The following is a 19,493-nucleotide window of genomic DNA, read 5'->3' on the forward strand; positions in this document are numbered from 1 at the left end:
TGGTGGTGACTGCTCTTCCTCAGGTATTATGTTTTGGGCTGAGCTGGAGGCTGTCAATGCTGCCCAGCCTGCACTGTCAGGTGGAGCGCTGGGTGGGGTGGCTGCAAGAATCCAAACACATTGATCAGGCTCCACAACGTGGCTCTGGGACACAGATCTCTATTGCTGCCTTGGATCAAACATCACAGGCAGCAAGCAGGAACAAAAAGGCAAAGAATTTTTTGTCCTTCTAGGTTCCCCTTCCTAGTAGGCTTGACAATTTCTGACCAAGAATGACAGAGCCTTGTAGAAAAATACTTCAAACAGCCACTTTTAATAACGTTTTGGAAAAACAAGGCTACAACTCTTTTCCTACCTGGTGGGTCGAAAGCCAAGGGCTGGGGCTGCTGCTCCCTGTGCAGCTGCTGGAAGCTGCAGGGCTGGAGCCGGAGCACCTCCCGGTCGAGCGGAGGCAGCTGCCCCCCGTAGAGCTCCTGCAAGCGGCTGGGGGGCCCCTCCTGCCCGAGCGGCAGCGGCCGCTCCCCGTGGAGCCCGAGCAAGCGGCAGGGCGGGATCCCGAGGACCTCCCGCTCGGCGGGCGGCGGCCGCTCCCCGTAGAGCTCCTGGAAGCGGCTCGGCCCCTCCCGCCGGGCCGGCAGCGGCCGCTCCCGGTGCAGCAGGTGGAAGCCGCAGGGCGGGCGCCGGGCGAGCAGCGGCCGCTCCCCGGGGCGCTGCTGGAGGCGGCCGGGCCGGGGGCTGCGCAGCTCCCGCCCGTCCGGCAGCGTCCGCTCCCGCTGCAGCAGCAGGAAGCCGCTGGGCGGGCGCCCGGGCGGCAGCGGCGGCCGCTCCCGGGGCAGCGGCTGGAAGCGGCCGCGCCCGTGCCGCCCGTCCGGCAGCGGCCGCGCCCCGGGGAGCTGCCGGGAGCCGCGGGGCGGGCGCCTGCGGCGCTCCCGGCCCGCCGCCGGCCGCCGCCTGTCGGCCGCGCTCCGCCGCCTGAGGCGCAGCAGGAGGTCGGGGCGGTCGCGGCGGAAGCAGGGGCTGCTGTAGTGCAGCCAGCCCCCGGCATCGCCCGGCGCAGCCGCGCCCAGCCAGCCCGGCACCTTGCGGAAGCCGTAGCGGTACAGCTGCCGGACGAAGCTGCGGAACTGCGTGGCCCTGAAGGGGCGCGGCACCGGCCCCGCCCCAGCGCCACCGCCCCCGCGGGCGGGGCCCGGGCCGAGCAGCTCCCGCTCGAAGAGGCAGCGGTCGACGGGCAGCCCCCGGGCCCGGCTGTCCCAGCGCACGGAGCGGACGTGGGGGCTGTTCAGCAGGCGCGACAGCTTGGCGGGGAAGGCGCTGGCGCTGAGCCCGGCGGGCAGCGGCAGCTCCGCCATGGCTCCGATCGCCGCCTGTGGCCGCAACGCCCGCGGCGCAACGACCGCGGCTGCGCCGGCGGCGCGCGGCCTGAGGGGGGCGCTGCGCTGGCGCCCGGCGCGGCCCCGGCGCGGGCCGGACTTGGCGGGGACGAGCGCGGCAGAGCCGGGGCTGCGGGCACAGCGCGGGCGGGCGGCTCCCGGCGCTGGCCGGGCTCCGCACGGCACGGCACGGCAGGACTCGGCGGGCAAGGCGGGCAGGGAAGGGCAGGGCAGGGCACTGAGAGCAGCGGCGGGCTCTGTCCCCACGCTGCATCCCGTGCCTGGGTCACCATCGGTGACAGAGAGGAAGGACATTGCTCTGTCTTGGCTGGGGAAAGGATGAAAAGGGGGCATTAGAAAACATTCATTTGGTCTCCTTTTCAGCAGACTGGCTCTTTTTATCTCCCATGTCTGCCTGTCTTTGGCAGAGTTGGCACATTTCTCTTGATTTGAAGTCAGCTACAGCAGCAGGAAGGGGCAGCAATTTTGTCAGCATTGTCATCCAAGCTAAAGTGCTGGCCTGTGGATGGATGTTGCTTTACCCAAGGAATTGTAATACTTGGGCAATAAGACAATGTTGCCCCATCGCCCTCCTGGTTTTCCCCCTCTTACTTTGATTCTTTTTGGTGCCAAGGCAATGAGGAAATGCTTGAGCTATGCTAAAAGCTGTAGCTGTGCTGAAAGAAGCATTTACTTTGTAACAGGGGATGGGAATGAAGCGCTTTCCAGAAACCAGCAAATTTAGCAGAACAAGCTAACTGCAAATGGTAACCACTTGGTGTTTGAGCAGACAATCTTGTAGACCCTGCAGAAATGAGAGGTGAGAAGTTCAAGCCCGAGGAAGCCTTCTGAGCCCTCATCCAAAACAACCAGCAGGAGAGTGATGACCACCTTGTGCAGAAACTGCAAGTGTGCCACAAGGGCTTTTTAATCGTGTAATTAGAAAATATGCTACAATGTGAGGTTTGGAAAAGTTAATGTGCCCATGAAGTAAAAAAAAAAAAAAAAGTATAAAACTAGTACTGTGTGAAGAATTGGCGAGTGAGTTTGTGGTGGAGCTATCCCCCTCACTGCTGGTGATGAACAAACCAACACCTGCCCTATGGGCCCCACAATATGGAGCACTGTTTTATTACCTACTTTTTGGGCACCAATTAATGGCCTAGAGTTGTGGGGAACTCATACTGGTGTCTTCCCAGATGGTGTTGCACTTTTCTTTCCTCAGGAATCACCTCTTCCTCCCCCCATCTGGGGAGAGTTCCAATGCAAATGCCTCCTGCAGCCAGCTCTTGTCACTGTAGACTGACAAAGGAGACCTTGCAGTGGAGAGAGACTCCTAGAGCTGCTGTGGAGAGCTGAAGGGGGAAGCTTTGTCCCTCAGCCTTGAAGTCTTGTTGGGGAGCTGCTTGTGCTCTGGGGGACGCACACCAATGGTGTTTATCCATGTCCTGCAGGTTCATTCCTGAGCTTCCTGACACGCCACAGAGACATTTGGGCTGTCATGTTGGGGAACAAATTTCAGTCTGGGAACTTCTTCAAATGCTTCAGGTTTTTTTTTTAGTTTTTTTTTTTTTAGGGTTTTTGTTTGTTTGTTTTTGTTTTTGTTTTCCCTGCAGAAATATTGCCATAATCTTTTGCTTCCAGAGAATCTTCTCCATGTCTTTAGGAAAATTCCCACTGCTAGGCTCCCAGATCAGGCCAATTCCCAGGTTCCTTCCCACACTGAGGTGTAGCCCATGTTTTCCACTCTCCAGCTGGAACAGAAGAAAGCAGAGAGTTTGCTGTTGTGGGAGAGCAGCTTCTCTTTCCTGCCTGCTTTCCCTTTGGGACAGGTTGGTGTGTGCTCATTAGATAAAGGCAGGTTTAAACTCTGGAGGAGTTGTGTTCCAAACTGCTCCCTCCTGGAGCCCTTCTGTGGGCATCCTTGGACAAAAGGCCTCTTGGTGGGAGCTCCCAGTGGCAGGTTAAGGAAGGAGGTTGACATTTCAGGGCTGTGACTGCTGAAAGCAGCTGGTTTCCAGAGGTGTCCAGAGCTGGGAGTGGCTCCTTTTCTCAGCTGCCTGCAGAAAAGGAAGTTGCCAAGTGGGAATTTCATTTGCAGAGATGGGCACCAGGGATTTTTCCAAGAGATTGGCTGGCAGAGAGGCAGGTCTGGTGCTAAATTGGCTGTGTGTTTGTGTTGATGGTGGGGAGGGTCAGAGATGCAAACACAGACACCAGCTGGAGGAATAGTGGCATTTACTGTAATGCAAAAGTGCAAGAAAGAGTCAGAAAAGGAGAAGCCAAGCAGTGCACCCCAGCATTATTACAAAAGGTTGCCTCTAGTGGTTAAGAAAGATAGATCAGCAGATATCCCAATGCTTTCCCCTTCATCCAGAGCGGCACATCAGCTGGGGGAAGCTGTCCCAGCCAAGCCCTGGAGAGCCACGGCCGGGAACTGGGAAATCCTGCGGAGCCTCCACCTTTGGCGGCCACGAGGCTTCCGAGTGCACTGTGAGAGCAGCCCGGCTTTGACAGTGCTGGACAGGCAACGTGACAGAGCTTCTGCTGGGGGACAGCTGATTTCATTCTCCTCTTGGTTTTCTCCCCAAGCCTGCCCAGGGCTCAAGGAGGAGCCAGGGCCAGCTGTGGCCTTGTCCATTTTCCTAAAGCAGAAAGGTGCAGACATGTTTCCCCAGTGAATGGATGCATTGATCCTTTTGATAGCAATACTTGGTTAAGGAGCAGATACACAGTACATTTGGTTGGAAGGGTCACCTAGAGGGCAGCTTTGGCTCAGGTCCTGTTGTTGAGGCTTCAGGCAGGGTCTGAAGTTCAGCCTTCAGTCCTTCAGTATTTTGTGGTGCAAATCAATGCTGTGCAGAGCTGGAAACAAACAAGTCTGTCTTTAGCACATTTGAGACAGGGAACAGGATTAGCCCTGCAAGGCCAGGCTAGGGCCCAGAGCAGAAGGCCAGCAGCCTGCATTTGCCCCCAGGGAGCCGTCCAGAGCAAGAAGCCACTCCTGGCCAGGGGCTGAGGTGCCCGAAGCTGCCTCCCCGCTGTGCAGCTCTGCAGAGCCCGCGCAGCGCCGGGTCCTGGGCAGCTGGGACAGCCCGGCTGCCCTGGAGCACAAGGAGTGTCCCAGAGAGAAGCTGCTGCCCTTTGCTTTGAAACTGTTTCACAGAGTCCTGTCATTAATCCACAGAGTCTGATATGTTTTCCTTTTGTCTCCCAAATTTAACACAGCTTTTTGATAAAATTGACTGATGCAGCTTCTGCTGGTGGTGGTGCTTTTGTCTGCAGGTGAGGGCAGGTGATTTGAGCCAAGGACAGAGTCCAATGTTAACATCCCAGCTTTGCCAAGTCAAGGAAACCTCTCACAACTGGCCTACTGGTGCTCAGCAGTTTTCCTAGTTTTTGGAAAGCTTTGACCTTAAGAAACCCAGCAGATTTTCCTCCATGAGGATCGCATCAGTAGCATGACGCCAATTTTTTCCACCTCTTCTCTGTCTTTGTGCTTTTAGGAGTTCCTCAGTGCCCAGCAGGAATGAAAGGACCTGTGATGATGTGATTTGAGAGATCTGTTGTTCCTTGCCACATGAGTGTACATGGCAAGCTGGACACCCCACTTGTGGCTCTGTTGAGTTAAATTCATCCCAGTTCTGTGCAAACAGCAGCCCCGAGGTGCTGAGGAGAGCAAGGACAGTGGGTGGGTGTGCATGCACACAGCCAGGGCTGACTGCTGTGTGGGCAGAAGGTTTTGGACTGCTGTACATCTTCACTCTCCCTGGCTGGAGGAATGTATCAGATCTATACAAAATAAAAACATTTATCAAAATATATCAAAATGTATCACACAACACATATGAATTTATTATATATGTAATTTGTCATCTGTAGACTACATACTATATATTTTAATATAGATACTATAATAAACAGAAAATATAAAATACAGACTTGATATTTTTCTCAGCCATTGCCTGAGGGTCATACAGACCATCTCCTGGTGTTACTGCATTTGTGTATTCTGGTACTACTTATTAGAGCATCCATGTCCCTGGGAGTTCCTTCAGGGAACTTCACACAAAGGGCTTCCATCATTTCAGTGCTTGTCAGAACTTGTTCCTTCCCAGTTCTCCAGCCTCCTTCTGGATTTTGGAGCATCTCAGCGCTTGTGTCCATGGCCCTTCCTTCACCCCCAGCCTGCAGCAGTCACAGTCACTGCTGCCTCCCCCTTGCTGCAGCTCATTTGCCCAAGTGCTGCCAAAGGCAGCGGAGCTGGCTCAGATCCCTGTTGGCTTCTGGGCTCTGGGATGAGCTTCAGGGGGACACTTGGAGCTCTTCCTAAAGAGCTGCCCGTGGGATGTGGGGTGGATTTGTCCTCCCCAGGTGGCTCCTGCTTGGAGTTCTGCTCTCAGTGGAGTCCCAGAGTTTTCTCAGCAGACCTTGGCAGCGAGTTCTGAGCCAACGTGTGGCTCTGCTGCCATCCCAAATCTGCGCTGCCCTTGCCCAGCCTGAGTGCAGGTGGGGCATGTGCTGGGCATGGCCGAGGATTTCCATGGCCCAATCCTGCAGCATTTCCATCTGCTCCTGGCTTTGGGTAGCACAAATCTACACTTCCTTCAATTGAATCATTGCATTTATCGCAGATAGTTACACCTGCACTAGTAATGTACAAATATGCAAAAACCCCTTGAGTTTAAAAATAAAATTTGTTTTAAATTGCTACACTTGTGCTGCCAATGTATGAACATGCAAATATCAATTTAAGTTTAAATCTAATTCTTTTGAGATAATTGTGCTTTGTAAATATATACAAATATCAACTTCAGTTTAAAAAATTAGTTTATTGCAATTCTACAACTCACTATACACAAATATGAATTGAAGTTTAACAATTAAATTTTTTACATATTACTGCAACTGTACAGCCCATATACAAATACAGGAATATCAATATCCGTCTCTAAAGAATCTCAGATCCAGAACTAAATAAATACAATTTTAGAACTATGCAACTCCGTCTATATCTAAGTAGAAGTAAATACATATATATCCAAAAGAATATATAGATGTAAATATGTATTACGTATTTCATTCCATATATGACTTATAATACACACATAACAAACATATCTATAAATATACAAATATCAATGGATCAATAAAAAATCCATACAACCCCAGCAATAGAACTACACTGCTCCACAACTGTACAAGTATGTAAATATAACTACAGATGTAAACACATCAATACACATGCATCAATATAACAATACACATACATAGATACCTACACAAATATCAGTCAATGTATGTAAATATCCCTACACTTGTAACTATCCAAGTCTAACTCTACCCATCCATAAACAGAACCAGATCAGCAGGGATTGCAGCCCCCCATGTTCCCAGGCTCTCCCTCGGTCTTCTCCTCCCATGCAGAGCAGCTCTCCTGGACAGGGACAGCAGATGGGACATCTGGGAAGCAAAGGGAACACTGAGTCAGTATGGGGACGTTTCCCTTGGCAGCAGCTGCACTTCCACCAGGGAAGAGAAAATGTCAGAGCCTCCCCAGGAGGGTCAGAAGGAAAAGCAGCCGAGGGGCCAGGCTGTGGTGAGCTGTTCACTTCTTTCAGGCATCCCAGTTGCTCTGGGGGAACTCCCTCATGTCACGTTATTGAACCACCTCTGCACTTACCAAGACTGTGGCCTCCAGATCAAGCAGTATTTCTGTCTCCAGCTGCTTGCACCAATGACAGGGAACGTCCTCTGACAGCGCTGGGGCACAAAGTTACCTTCCACAGCTCATCTGACAGGGCCTTGTTCTTCCTCTGCTTCCTGTCTTTCTCCTTATTTCCACTTGGAATTTTCACAGGATTTTCTTTTTCTTTCCCCTTGATCAGTGCTAAAATGAATATTTCTCTTCCAATCTTGAGTTTGTTCAGTGATCCTGTCAAGCATTTTCTCAGAAGTTTTTCTCACAGAATTGAGTGTTAATTTCAGCAGTTTTGGTGATTTTCTGTGTGATTTCTGCAAGTCTTCTGTTCATTATTGCACCACTTAGGAAGGTACAAAGAGAAAAAGGATGTTTCTGTATGTCAGTCCACTAGTGGAATATTCATGGGTAGAGAGAGCTGCCTTTTACATGTGGTCCTAACCTGAAAGTGCAACAGGTAACTTGGGGAGAAATCAAAGCCAGATCTCTCCTTCTACCGGCCTGTATTCAAAAGTAAAGTAAATAGAGCAGGGTGAGAATGTTAGTGCTCCATTAGTGCATCCATAGATTCCTGCTATGCCTCGGAACCTGATGCTCGGAGTCTTCCACGTTTAGGGGAACTGCATTTCATGGAACTGCATTTCAGCAAAGAGAGTCCCTGTGCACAGGCGCCAAAGGGAAGAGGGTCCCACGGAGAGTCGGCCGAGGAACAACACTCACAGCCCTTGTGGCTACATGCTGCTCCCCTTTGTTAAGCAACTTTGGCACATTTATCCTTCTCTAGACACCGTCTCACGCCACTAATGCTTAATGCTCCTTGGTTCAGTAGCTGCATTCACACATGCATGTTAATTACTGATTGGCTGTCACACCATAAGCATCTTTAGCTAAGGTGTGCCAAATTAGCAGCTCCCACTTGTGTGTGCTTGGCATTTGGTTTCATCTGGGCACAATGCTCCTTCTTCCTTGATGTATCTGTTGGAGGACAGTACATGGTCTGTCTCGTTCTGGGGACAGTACATGGTCTTCAGAGTAACTGTGTAAACTGCAGACCAGATTTTCCAATTGTCACAGGAGAATATCATGGCCTTGTTCAGTCAGGAACCCTTCTACAGTTTGTGGACCCATTTTCTGTATGGCCAGAGGCTTTTCCTTGCCACAAAAAAACCCCAACAGAAAAACAAAAAAACCCCACAAACTTTCAAATACAAAACCAAAACAAAACAAAGCAAAAACAAACAAACAAACAAACAAAAGACCCAAAACAAAACAAAACAAAACCACCACCCAAAATCAACGATAGCAACAATAGCAAAAACCCAAACAAACAAACAAACAAACAAAAACCAAAAAAACCAAACCAAAACAAAAAGGTAAAAAAAATAAAAATCAAAAAACCAAAAACCAAACCAACTCAAAGAATTACCTCAAGTAATAATAAAAGAAAAACTACTAAGATTAAGATTCATTGATTCCTTTTGGAATGTCATCCATAGAGATTCTCATTTCAGAGCTGAAACTGTACAAAAGTTATGTAAAACACTTCCAGTTAAATGGGACCTACTCAGCCCATGGAGGTCATTCCCAGCCGCAAGGCTGAGAGAACAAATCAGAGTCTAAAACCAGAAATGAATAAAAGTGACCAGGAAAACTCACTGAAGTGGCCACCAGTGCTTCCCCTTGCTCTCTTGAGGTGCAGAATTCCAGTGGCTTCTAAAGAAAAATTGAGCCCATAGGAAATGCTCTATGGAAGGCACTATAAAGTTGCAATGCTTTCTAGAGAAAATCATATGATAGGAAATGATAATTTCAGTCCCTTATCATCTTCTTGGAAAGTGATCTCATCTTTCCACAAGTCTCTGCTGTGACCAACCCTGGTGACTTTGGATACTCAGATACATCCTCATCAACCTGGGGACTGTGTCTTGTGTCAGAAAGCACAGCAACAAGCCACCTAAAGAAAAGTGGAAAGCACCATTTGAAGTGTTCCTAAGCACTCCTGCAGCAATAAAAGGGGATGGGATCAGTACATTGATACACCTGCCCCTGAGGGAAGCCAGCCCCAACACATAAGGGACTTGGGGAAGGGAGTACAGATAAGAATTTGAAGCCTCAATTTGTTAAAGCATGGAAATAAAACTTTCTAATGCAGTGTAGAGTGAGTTAGAAGAAATCCTATCAAGGGAAAGATATGTCATGAAGGGGTAACCATGAAAAGTCCTCAGTCTCAGCCCAGCCTGGGCAGCAGCACTCTGGCACGCTCTGTCAAGCAGCAGCAGCCAGCAGGCCCAGGGGAGGCAGCCCAGCACAATTCATCCCATGCCCCCCACGGCAGCGTCCCTGGGGCTGCTGCACTGCAGAGCTGGAGGAGCACCCCCTGAGCCAGGCAAAAATGGACCCAAGTCTCAGGGTTTAGGAGGTGACATTTTCTTGAACTTGGCTTGAAGGAGAGCAGAAGGGCAACAACGGCTCAGGTGTTCAATCACAAAACACCCCAAGGGCTCTCAGGCACAGGGACTCAACATCGTTGGCTTGGAGACAATGGAGGAATTTGTAGAATGCTCTGCAAGGAAGAAAGGGGCATTCATAGCCACCTTTGAGTGTTCCCAAATATTATCCTCCCTCAATCAATTTCATATCCTTTCCCTAAAGACGCTTACAGCCTTGCTGGCAACAGCTCTACCATGTCAGCTGAATGAATACATGGAGGAAACTTAGGAAAAGTCTCAAACATCAAAGTCCCCATAGGTTTGTGCTGGAATCAAGATCTGTGTCTCTCTAGAAAGGCTGCTTGAGACAGATTAGTCTTAAAAATGCTAAGAAATGGACAGCATTTCCATAGGGACACTTGAACTGAATTTCCATTTAAAATCCATTGAAGTACCTTGCCTCCAACATTTCTCCAAGTGTTTTAGAAAACTCTTACAGAGATCTGGATCTTCCCTGGCTCACTGACAAGGGGAGGCCATGATCTCCAGCTGCTTCAGCTGACAGCTTAGAGTAGCCCATGTGCACTCCTCTGCAACCCTCCAAAACAAGGTCATTTGAGGACAGGTTTGTCCAACTTCTAAGCCTTTGACAACTTTGGCAAAGAGTTTGAATTAACAAGAAAGGTCAAAAACCACCCCTACACTTATCATAAAGAATTTCCATCCACTACAATATTTTCTTAAAATGAGCTCAACTTCATAGTAGAGGTAGTGGGCTTCCACCCTCTATTGATCAATTTCTTTCAGTGGACAAACTTAGGACTTGAAGAAAACAAGTGACCAGAAGAAACCCAATCCAAATGATACAATCAACAAGGAAAGAAGGAATTACCGATAGTTAGATTTCTTTATTGTTAAATTTCAATACTATCATCTTTCAACTTTGACTTAAACTTAACTAAACTTCTTTGAACTAATCCTACATTTATAAGAAAGCACCTACTGCTCAGTGCTAAGATAACCTATTGTTCTGTACTAATTTAAAGAATCCTAAAAATCCTAATCTTCTAGTTGAAATGAAAAATCCAGATTTCAGAGATGTTCCATGCTGAAGCCGATGTCTGGTGCCAGTACTCCACTCACTGCTGCTCAAATTCAGAAATGCAGCTCTGAATATGGGCCAGCTTCTTGTGGAGGTACTGGCACCCACTCTTCATTTCATAATAGCTGGGGCTACTCTGTGAAGGAGAAAGAAAAGAAAATCAGGGCATGCAAACACTTCTGCAGAGCTTAGAATCTGATGTCCTTTGCTTTAAAAATGCCTTGAGGCAAACTTAGCAGTTGCCATGGCCCTGCAGGTCTGGTGTCACACGTACCTGTTGTAACTGCTGATAATCTGCTAGGATTCGATAATGCAGCATCTGCAGGAAAAACAAAGAAACAAAAATAACAAATCATGAAGAATGTTTCACTGGCACCATAAAATGCACGCTTTGGTAAAACACTAAAAGTACATTCAGTCTGACTCTATAGAGATTTTCTTCTCTGTGAGCCACCACTCTTCTGGGAGCTCTGCAAAACAAATCTCCACCTCCCAGCATCACCCAAGATCTGTAACTAAGCCTCTCAATAGGCAAGAGAAGGAGTCCATGCTCTAAGACTCTGCTTGGGACACCTCTCACAAACAGCTGTTTCTTCATAGACAGCTCAAACAGGGGCTTTTGGGCAGGGTCTTGCAAAAATCAGACTCAGCCCAAGCAGTGTCTGCGCATATTTGCCAGTTCCACAGTTTCCCTGTTCCACAGCTGCTCCCTCTGAGCAGCTCCAGGGAATCCAAAACACTGCTGTGATGAAGCACAGTCTTCATGGTTTTATCCTTCTTTACCTGATAGGCTTTGGAGCCTGGAGTCAGAGACTTCCATTGTTCCTGAAAATGTCTGAATTTCTTGATGATCTTGTCAGTCTTAAAATATAAATTCCAATATTCCTCATAATCTGCATTGAAGGCATCCTTGTAGTGCTGGCGTTGCTCCAAGGAGACAATGGCTCCGTATTTTCTAAAGGACAAAATGAGACAATTTTTCTCTGAGTGAACTCTAAGAGAACATTTGAGTGTGTTTCAATTCCATAAAACACACATATAATTTGACACCAAGCACAGGGAAATCTCAAACACAGACAACCAAGCTTTGAGTCAGTGGCTCTGGGCCTGACAGTTTTTGCTTTCAAGCTCATGTGCATCAAGAGAATGTAGTCAGGTAATTCTGGGAATCTGACACATTTCTATGTGGCCCATTTCTAGTTCAAAATCGCTGACATTGTAGAGGTTTCCTTCATGAGCAGGTGGAGCACATTTAGAAATTATGTGCCCTCATTTCAAATGTCAAAGGAAAAACAAACACAGCAGCTTCAGGAAGACAAGACATAACTAAATTATAATCTCTTCCTCTGTAGGAAAAACTTAATTGAGTTACATGTGACTGCGAAAATTCATCTGCAAAATATTTTTGTAAAGGAATGTATTTATGGAGATGAGTGAATTTTTGAGCTACATTCTTTTCTGTCTAATGGTAAAGCAGAGTCAATGATAATATTTGATTCTTCTAGTGGAGAGCAAGTTACATCACTGAGCTGGGAACTGAGGCATTTCTAATACACAAAAGGAAACAAAGCCACAAAACCAAACTCTAGTCAAGTCAGAATTTACAAGAAGAAATACCCAAAGCACATCAGCTCCTAAGGAGGGAAAAACTCATTAATGCTCAAAGCCACTGATGGGAGTCAAACCTTCTTCATTCCCTTCTCCCTCAAATCAGCAGGTGTGAGGTTTATCAAGCTCATGATACAAATCCAAGATGAAGTGGCAATGAGAGCAATAGATGCCACTTGCTAACACTCTCACACCAATGCTTCTGCTCCTCTGGGCCTGAAGGTCTGGTTCTTACTGCATGACAAAAACTCCCTCCACGTCGGAATCAATTCCTTCAAACCACCCTGAGATTAATATTTACAAGCAGTAAATTGCTAACAAGTTGAAATTCAGTAGTAGGACAGACAACAACTTGTGCCAAGGATGCATGCCAGGCCTGATACACCTCAGTAGTATGCAGGATAATTTTGAAAAGAAAACCACAGATGCCTTTCCACATTTTGGGTGGTCCCGGAGCAATGTGAGCCGGGGCCCTGCTGCGCCTGCTCCAAAGGCCGCAGCTGCCCCAGAGCCCCAGAGCTGCAGGAGGCCTGGCTGCCCCTGCCAACATCACTGCCCTGACAAAAGCTGCGAGCAATTTCCAGGGCTTTATACCACACACACACTTCTTCCTCCTCTCCTGCAAATGCCATGAGGGGATGCAGCAGCACTGCTGCAGCTGAGCCTGTGCAGCTGCACTGCAGGAAGGGAGGGCCCATCCGGGCCTCACCCACCTCGGTGTTCATCTCTGCTCTGAGCCTTGGAGGCCCAACAAAACCTGCTCAAACTCATCCTTTCAGCACAGCAAAGAGATGGACACTGCACCCCACTGAGAGTGGCAAGAGTGAATTGCTATTTGACTCACCTCAAGTAGTCTGCTTGGTTGCTTGTTGCAGAGCATGTGGAGGCAATGGAAGTATCTGTTCTTTTTCCTGCAGAAAAGCAGAATTTTGACACTCTTCATCAGGAGATCATTAAAAGGCCAAAGGATCCCCATTGGACAGTCTTGAGAAAAGTCCTTCAGACCTTTCTTTTCACAAGAAATTGTTCAGAAGAAGCAGTAACGTTTATTAATGGGGCACACACAACCTTTTCCACAGTAGCCTGTCCTGGGGTTTAGAAAGAGGGAATGGACACTTTATCCTACAGATTGTGCATTCCCAGAGTGTTAGCCCCAGCTATATATTTTCTCATATGAAGGCATGAGGTGCCATCTGTAGAGCCATTCAACTCATGCAGCAACAGATGCAGCTTCACAAAAGACAACAGCTTCAGAGAGACCAATATTGAGGTTCTAACAAGAAATGAAGAAGGAAGCTGAGTTCTTCTCACACCATGTTTTTATCCCCAATTCCCTGCCAGTTCCAGAGGCCCAAAGTTCAGAGGAGTGCCTGCACTCTTGTCAGCAGAAAAGCCAATTCCATTCTATTGGGCTTACTGGCACTAAGGCTCCAATGACCTGCAGCCAAAACCGATTAACGTGGCAGGATGGGGTTGGAAACAGCTCTGCACTTGTGAATTGCCCTTTGGCTCTTTCCAAAGGCATTTGGGAGGCATTGCACACATAACCTCAAAGCCCTCTTTCCAAAGAAATATTGAAGAGCTACGATGATAATAAAAAGAGCTGCCATAAGGAAAAGTCAGCAGAAACAGGAAGGAACACTCAGGATCTTGGAAATCTCTGCTTTCCTCTTGAGGTTTTGTGCCAAGCATCAAAGACCCACAGGATCCTTTATGTTCCTTATGAGCTTCCATTGCCCTTATTTACACAAAGTAATCTTGTTCAAACTCAGCCATTCTTGCCAATCTTTAGGCCACCTGAGCTTTAATTCTTGAGGAAAAAGCGGTCATGTGATGTTCCATTTGCTTTTGTTGATTTCAGTGTTCAAACTATTACATGGTATAGCAGAAGTATAAAAAGAAGTGTAAATATAGTAATAAAGCTGGACAGAAATACCAATAGTCAGAGCATGTTGAATACAACTTGCCTTTGCTGTGAGCATTTCATTTCCAAAAGTGCATTTGCTCTCATGACTCAGTCCACAAAAAAGCTTCAGCCTGAGCCCCAACTTGAAACACAGAACAGATTTTTCCTTCACCAGCTGGGCAGAATTTTGTTACTGCCTCCTGATAAAAGCTGCTCATGTGTTTATGGATTCAAGCAGAAATCCTTCCAAAGGCATCCCAAGGTTTGCAGGTGCTGTGTTCATGTCCAGAAGAAATGTGGGAAGACCATCTCAAAGCACCTGTATCTACAAGCACAGCACTTGCAAGAGGCATCTGCACACTCTAAACCTGCCTCCACACCAAATCCAACTTGGAATCTGCAAGGTCAACCTCCAGAAGAGACAAGCCACAGATTTAACAAAGCAACTGAACTCTGCCCTACTGCCTGTGTCCCTGTCATCAGAAATCAAGTGTTCTTTATGCCTTTGTCTTTAGCTTTTCAACACTGTTTTCAGTCTGTACTGCTTCCACAGCTTTTGAAGAAGGAAATTCTGCAGCTGGAATGGAGAGGATCTCACAGCCCAGTTCAAAGTAGATCTCCAGGAAACCACACCCCAGGTTTCGGGCTTTTGGTGTTTCCATGAAAAGGCTGAGTTCAGTGAAAAAAACATGGAATCACAGAGATTTGACTGTTTCAGTAAACTAGCCTGAAATCAATGTGTGACAGGTTTGTGCATTCAGCATGCAGTCTTGGAAATCTGCTGATGGAAAAAGCAGTGTCTCAGTCAACTGTCAGTTTACTAGAAATCAAATGGAAAGAAATAACCCATTCCCTGTGGTTTTGTAATGCCTGGCTCTTCCTTTTAATCAGCTTCTCCCAACAGCAAGCAATTTCACATTTCTTTGTCCTCGACTGGTTTTTGCACTATTTAGAGGGAGAATTTCTAAAAATTAATGTCATTTCAGACAAGGTTCCAGCAGCACAGGTTCTGGGCTTTGCTGTTGTTGTCTTTTAAAGCAAGAGATACAATCTAATCTAACGGCAGAAAAAAAAAAAAGAGTCTTGATTTTTCATGACCATACAACAGGGGTAATGGTAGAGCAGCAATGTAGAGCAGTGCCTTTGTGTATCCAGAGCCAGCTTTCAAAGCTCCCTTGTCACAAGGTGCAAGAGCACAATTAACTGTTTCCAAACACTGTCAAAGAAGGATGTTTCCATAAGATGAACCACCACAAAAGGAATCTGAGAGAAGCACAGATGGCAGGAAGAAAATCACTAAGCCTTGGCCTAGCAGAGGTGAAGGTTTGGAATTAGGACACCAGACAGAAACTCCACTGTAGAGAGTGTGGGTAAGGAGAATCACTGCTTCCACAGCTTCTAGCCCAAGATGTGGGGACAGCTGTGACCACCCTGTGGATACCCCAGTCTTGGACAGTATAAAGGTGGTACCTCCAGAGAGACTTGGGGCCTCCACCACCGAGAAGACAAAGGGTGAGGAAGGACCAGCTGGATGACAGAGGGCCCATGTGGGGATGGTATCTTCCTGCTGAATGTCTCTCTCTTCCCCTCACCCTGCCTCTCTTCCCTTATTTCTTTCCATCTGCCTAGTTTTTGTTTACTGTTCAGTAATATTTTTACTGTTGACTGTGGAACTAGGTGCACTTGCACCTTAATTCAGGCAGAAGCTTCACTTAATAACCAAATCTTTACACCACAGTTATGCACACAGGAGTCAGGGAAACCAGCTCATTAATACCTTCATCGAAATCCAAGGGATGCAACTGCTTCAGCCTCCCCAATTCATTTTTCTTCCTGTTTGAATTGGGGATCTCCTCTGCACCCTGGCAGGCGCTGGGATGACGGAACTCTGAATTTTCTCTGGTTTTTGCACCACATGGGTGCAGGGGGAAATGGAGCCAAAACTTGGAAGCATGTCCAAAAAGCAAAGGGATGTGGAAGGCAGAAAGAAGGAAGAAAAGTGGCCACCAGCTGCTGCCTGGACATGACTGGGCTGGTGACCAATTCTCCTCTTCTTGCTCGTCACAGGACTGGTCAAGTCGGAAGCCAGAGGGCGTTTCTGCAACAATAACAAAATAATTAGTTCATGAACTTATGAGCAGGGTCAGCTTTTGCTCCCATTCTAAAAAGGCAGCATTTCTGAACTGGCCAAGGTTGAAAACACATCTTTCTTAACTAAAAAGAGCATTCAAACCAGCAAGTACTGCAGGTAAATACAGGCTCTATCTCATCCCTCCTTTCTCATCTTAGCACTTAGCAAGTCCTACTTCAAGTCTGGAGCTAAAATGCTTTGGGAGAAAGACATTCCCATTCAGGAGCTCCATCAAAGTCTTTCCCAAAAGGGAAGGTCCTGCACATTCACATCACAGCTTTTACACCACCAGCAAGTCTGCTAAAATTTACCATACAGTCCAGAATAGTAAAAATGCACAAAATACCTGAGCAGGTCTTGCTGGAGTGTCTCTCTCAGAAGGTCCCAGAGATGTCACTTGGCTGGTGTTGGTGGGGTTCTGAGATGGAGCTGATTTTCTGTATGGATGATCCAATAGTTCATGTTAAAAAGCCTAAATATCAACTGTCATAGTTCTTTCCATGCAAGGAAAACAGACCTTCAGTGTCAGGACTCAAAGAAACAGCATGAAGCTGAATTGAGGGAGCTTTAGGCAGGATATCATGAAAACATTCATGGCCCAGAGGGTGCTTGAGCACTGCAACAGGCTCCCCAGGCCAGTGGTCACTGCAGAAAGAGCTCAAAAAGGATTTGGACAACTCTTTGGGCACAGGGTGTGACTCTCGTGGTGTCTGTGCAGGACCAGGATCCTGGCAGGTCCCTGCTACCTCAGCATATTCTAAGAATCTTGGCTTCATTTCCAGGGTATTTTTCTTTCCCGTTCTCTGAACGACTGAATATTATCTTCAAATTCTGTCTGTCTATGTCAGTGTAGCCAGGCCAATCAGTCTGAATGGTTTGAAATAGATGTTCCTTCAGACTGAAGGAATTCTCCTTTGGATTCCACTTGGCTACCTATGGCCAGACATTTCAGAAAACAAATCTTCATTATGGTTGCTGCATGCACACTACAGAAATATGATTGTTCCTGAATTGGGTGTGAGCACCCAATTTGAACTCAACAATATCTTTTTGCACAGAGCTGAATTATTCCCCTGCCGCATGAGTTTTAAGCCATATTAATGGTTCACCAATTGGAAACAACCAAGTATCTCCATTCATATCCAGCAAGAGTTCCTTTAAAAAAAACACATTTAGTGGTTTAGCCACAATATGTAAGGAGAGGGGGTCATGGTACCCCTGGTGGATGGCCCCTTCTTCCCTGAGAGCCAATTCCCTTTCCCCTGCCCCTTGCTACCGAGCCTGAACCCACCCCTGCTTAAACCTTGTGCAGAGAACATGGCTCATCTTTTGTCTCTGGATCCCCTTTTGCGTGCTCAAATAAACCTCATTGGAAGTGACCTTATAAAAGGCCTCTCTGCCTCTCTGCAGCTATTACTAGTTGTAAGAAGCAACTCAGCTGTACTGCAGAGTCACCAAGGCCTTGGTGTGCTTTCCTCGAGTGCAGGAATCTGTGCAGGGATTGAGGCCAATGCTTAGTATTCCAAGAGTGTTTACCGGCTGGGCATTAGCAGTGACAAAGTGCCTGGTACTGCAGGAACATGCAGCAGAGGGGCTGCAGGCTTCCTCCTGAGAATTGCCTGCAGGGCCGTTCTATCTGGAAATGCCACATGGATGTGTCTCTTTGATGCATCTTCCTAAGCATACAACTAAAATATCAAACAGGGATTGTAAAAAAATTGTGGTGGTTTTCTTCTTTTGGGGCACTTTGAAAACAACTCTTCCTCTCTGATACCTCGGGATTGTTCTAACAATGTAATGTTTTAACTTTTAGGGCACATTGAAAAGACCTCTTCCTCTCTTATTTGTGCTGTCAACTGATGTTATCTTCCACGAGGTCAGGCTAACCCAAATGTAGAATTCTTATCAAACCCAAACTGTAGAAGGAACGGTAGAAGTACAAACAGTCATAAAAACAACACCAGCATTAAACCAGTCCCACAGACAATCAAGTTCTGGGAAGTATTTTGTCTCCAATGACTGGTGACAGGTCAGGAGTCTAAAGGGAATCCAGGAAGCCAAGTGTTCTCATCAGTTTGGCCAGACTAGCACACACACCTTCACAGAGTCATTGGCTGGGTTGCAGCCTTCTGCTGCTTGCAAAACAATCCCTGCTCTTGTCTTCACTGCACAGGGAAGCTCAGGCAAAGCCCACCCACTCCCAGCTGCCCTCAAAGGCAAAAGGAATGCCCCAAAGTGCTGCCTGGCTGTCCCCGAGCACAACACTGGCTTCTGTAGGGATCCACAATGTCTGTCTGACACCAAAGGCAGGAGGAACATGTGCTCCAGGCCATGCTGAGGCACACACACCATGCTCTGCTCCATCAGACAAAGAACACACAGGACGTACTCAGCAGCTTCAGGCACCTCCTCAGCAGCCTGACAGCCAGCCTGCTCCCACAGCTCCAGCCTGGCTCTGCAGGGAGCTTCCTGGGGCACCTCCCTCCTTCTGAGACACAGCTCTGCCTTTCCCATTCTCTTTGGGCCTGCTGTGCCATTCCTGCCTTCCTCAAACCTGCACTCTGGTAGCCTCTCACCTGGCCAGTCCTTTCCCTAATGGCACAAAGGTCTCTCCAGCACTGTTTACCAAGGGCCAGCATGGAGACAAAGCCACCCAGACTGACAGAGCCCAGAGAAACAGTGCCCATAAGGAGTGCAGAGCAGCCCAAAACAACACACAAGCTCTCTTTTCACACCCTTTGCCTTTTGATTGCCTCAGCTTCGTACCTCTACTTGGTCAGCTTGCATGGTGGCAACTTCCTGCTTCATCTCAAGCAGCCTTTTCTCCTGCTCCTTCTCTACCTCTGCCAGGAAGTTTGCCCGTTGTGCCAGCAGCTGTTGTGCCTCCAAACGCTGCCCTTCCAGCTCCTGGTGAGGGAAGGAAGACACTTCCCATGAAGTCCCAGCCAAGCTCCCCAAATAATCAGTGGAAGCTTCATGCCTCACACCACCCTCCACCAGAAAATGCACATCAGTAGTGACTCTGTGCCGTCCAGCAATGCTGTCCTAAGCAGAAATTCAGCAGATGGGAGAAAAGGAGATGGCACCTTCCTTTCCTGCTCTGATGGCTGCCTGTCTTCTGACCCCTCTCTCCTCAGGATTTCTACCTGCTCTCAGAGGCTCTGTTCTCCAGTGCTGAAGTGGTCCTTGTGACACGATCCGTCCTAAGGACGTGATTCGTGTAGGTTCTTTTTCACTGATCTC

At 47.8% G+C, this 19,493-nt stretch overlaps 1 protein-coding gene across 1 annotated transcript; it reads right to left on the minus strand.

Annotated features, from left to right (window-relative positions):
- Positions 1–10,475: 10,475 nt before the first annotated feature.
- LOC135293071 (RNA polymerase II elongation factor ELL2-like) lies at positions 10,476–19,037 on the minus strand. The gene is made up of 7 exons (XM_064407079.1): positions 19,017–19,037; positions 18,827–18,842; positions 15,897–16,217; positions 13,058–13,124; positions 11,389–11,560; positions 10,880–10,924; positions 10,476–10,741 (listed from the first exon to the last, which is right to left on the minus strand). Exons 1-7 carry the CDS (start codon positions 19,035–19,037, stop codon positions 10,643–10,645), a joined length of 741 nt encoding a protein of 246 aa, XP_064263149.1. The 3' UTR covers positions 10,476–10,642.
- Between the last annotated feature and the right edge of the window lie 456 nt (positions 19,038–19,493).

The sequence above is a fragment of the Passer domesticus genome, unplaced genomic scaffold (assembly GCF_036417665.1).
Source record: "Passer domesticus isolate bPasDom1 unplaced genomic scaffold, bPasDom1.hap1 HAP1_SCAFFOLD_67, whole genome shotgun sequence".
Taxonomy (NCBI): Eukaryota; Metazoa; Chordata; class Aves; order Passeriformes; family Passeridae; genus Passer; species Passer domesticus.

What these genes read in the sequence shown, in the direction of transcription:
- LOC135293071 (XM_064407079.1), bottom strand. Translation starts at nt 19,037, where the DNA reads ATGCAAGCTGACCAAGTAGAG. An exon ending in TCCCTTGGATTTCGATGAAG is followed by an intron (nt 13,125 to 15,896) that starts GTATTAATGAGC and finishes GCTTTTCTGCAG; the next exon opens with GAAAAAGAACAGATACTTCC. An exon ending in ATTATCAGCAGTTACAACAG is followed by an intron (nt 10,742 to 10,879) that starts GTACGTGTGACA and finishes TCTCCTTCACAG; the next exon opens with AGTAGCCCCAGCTATTATGA.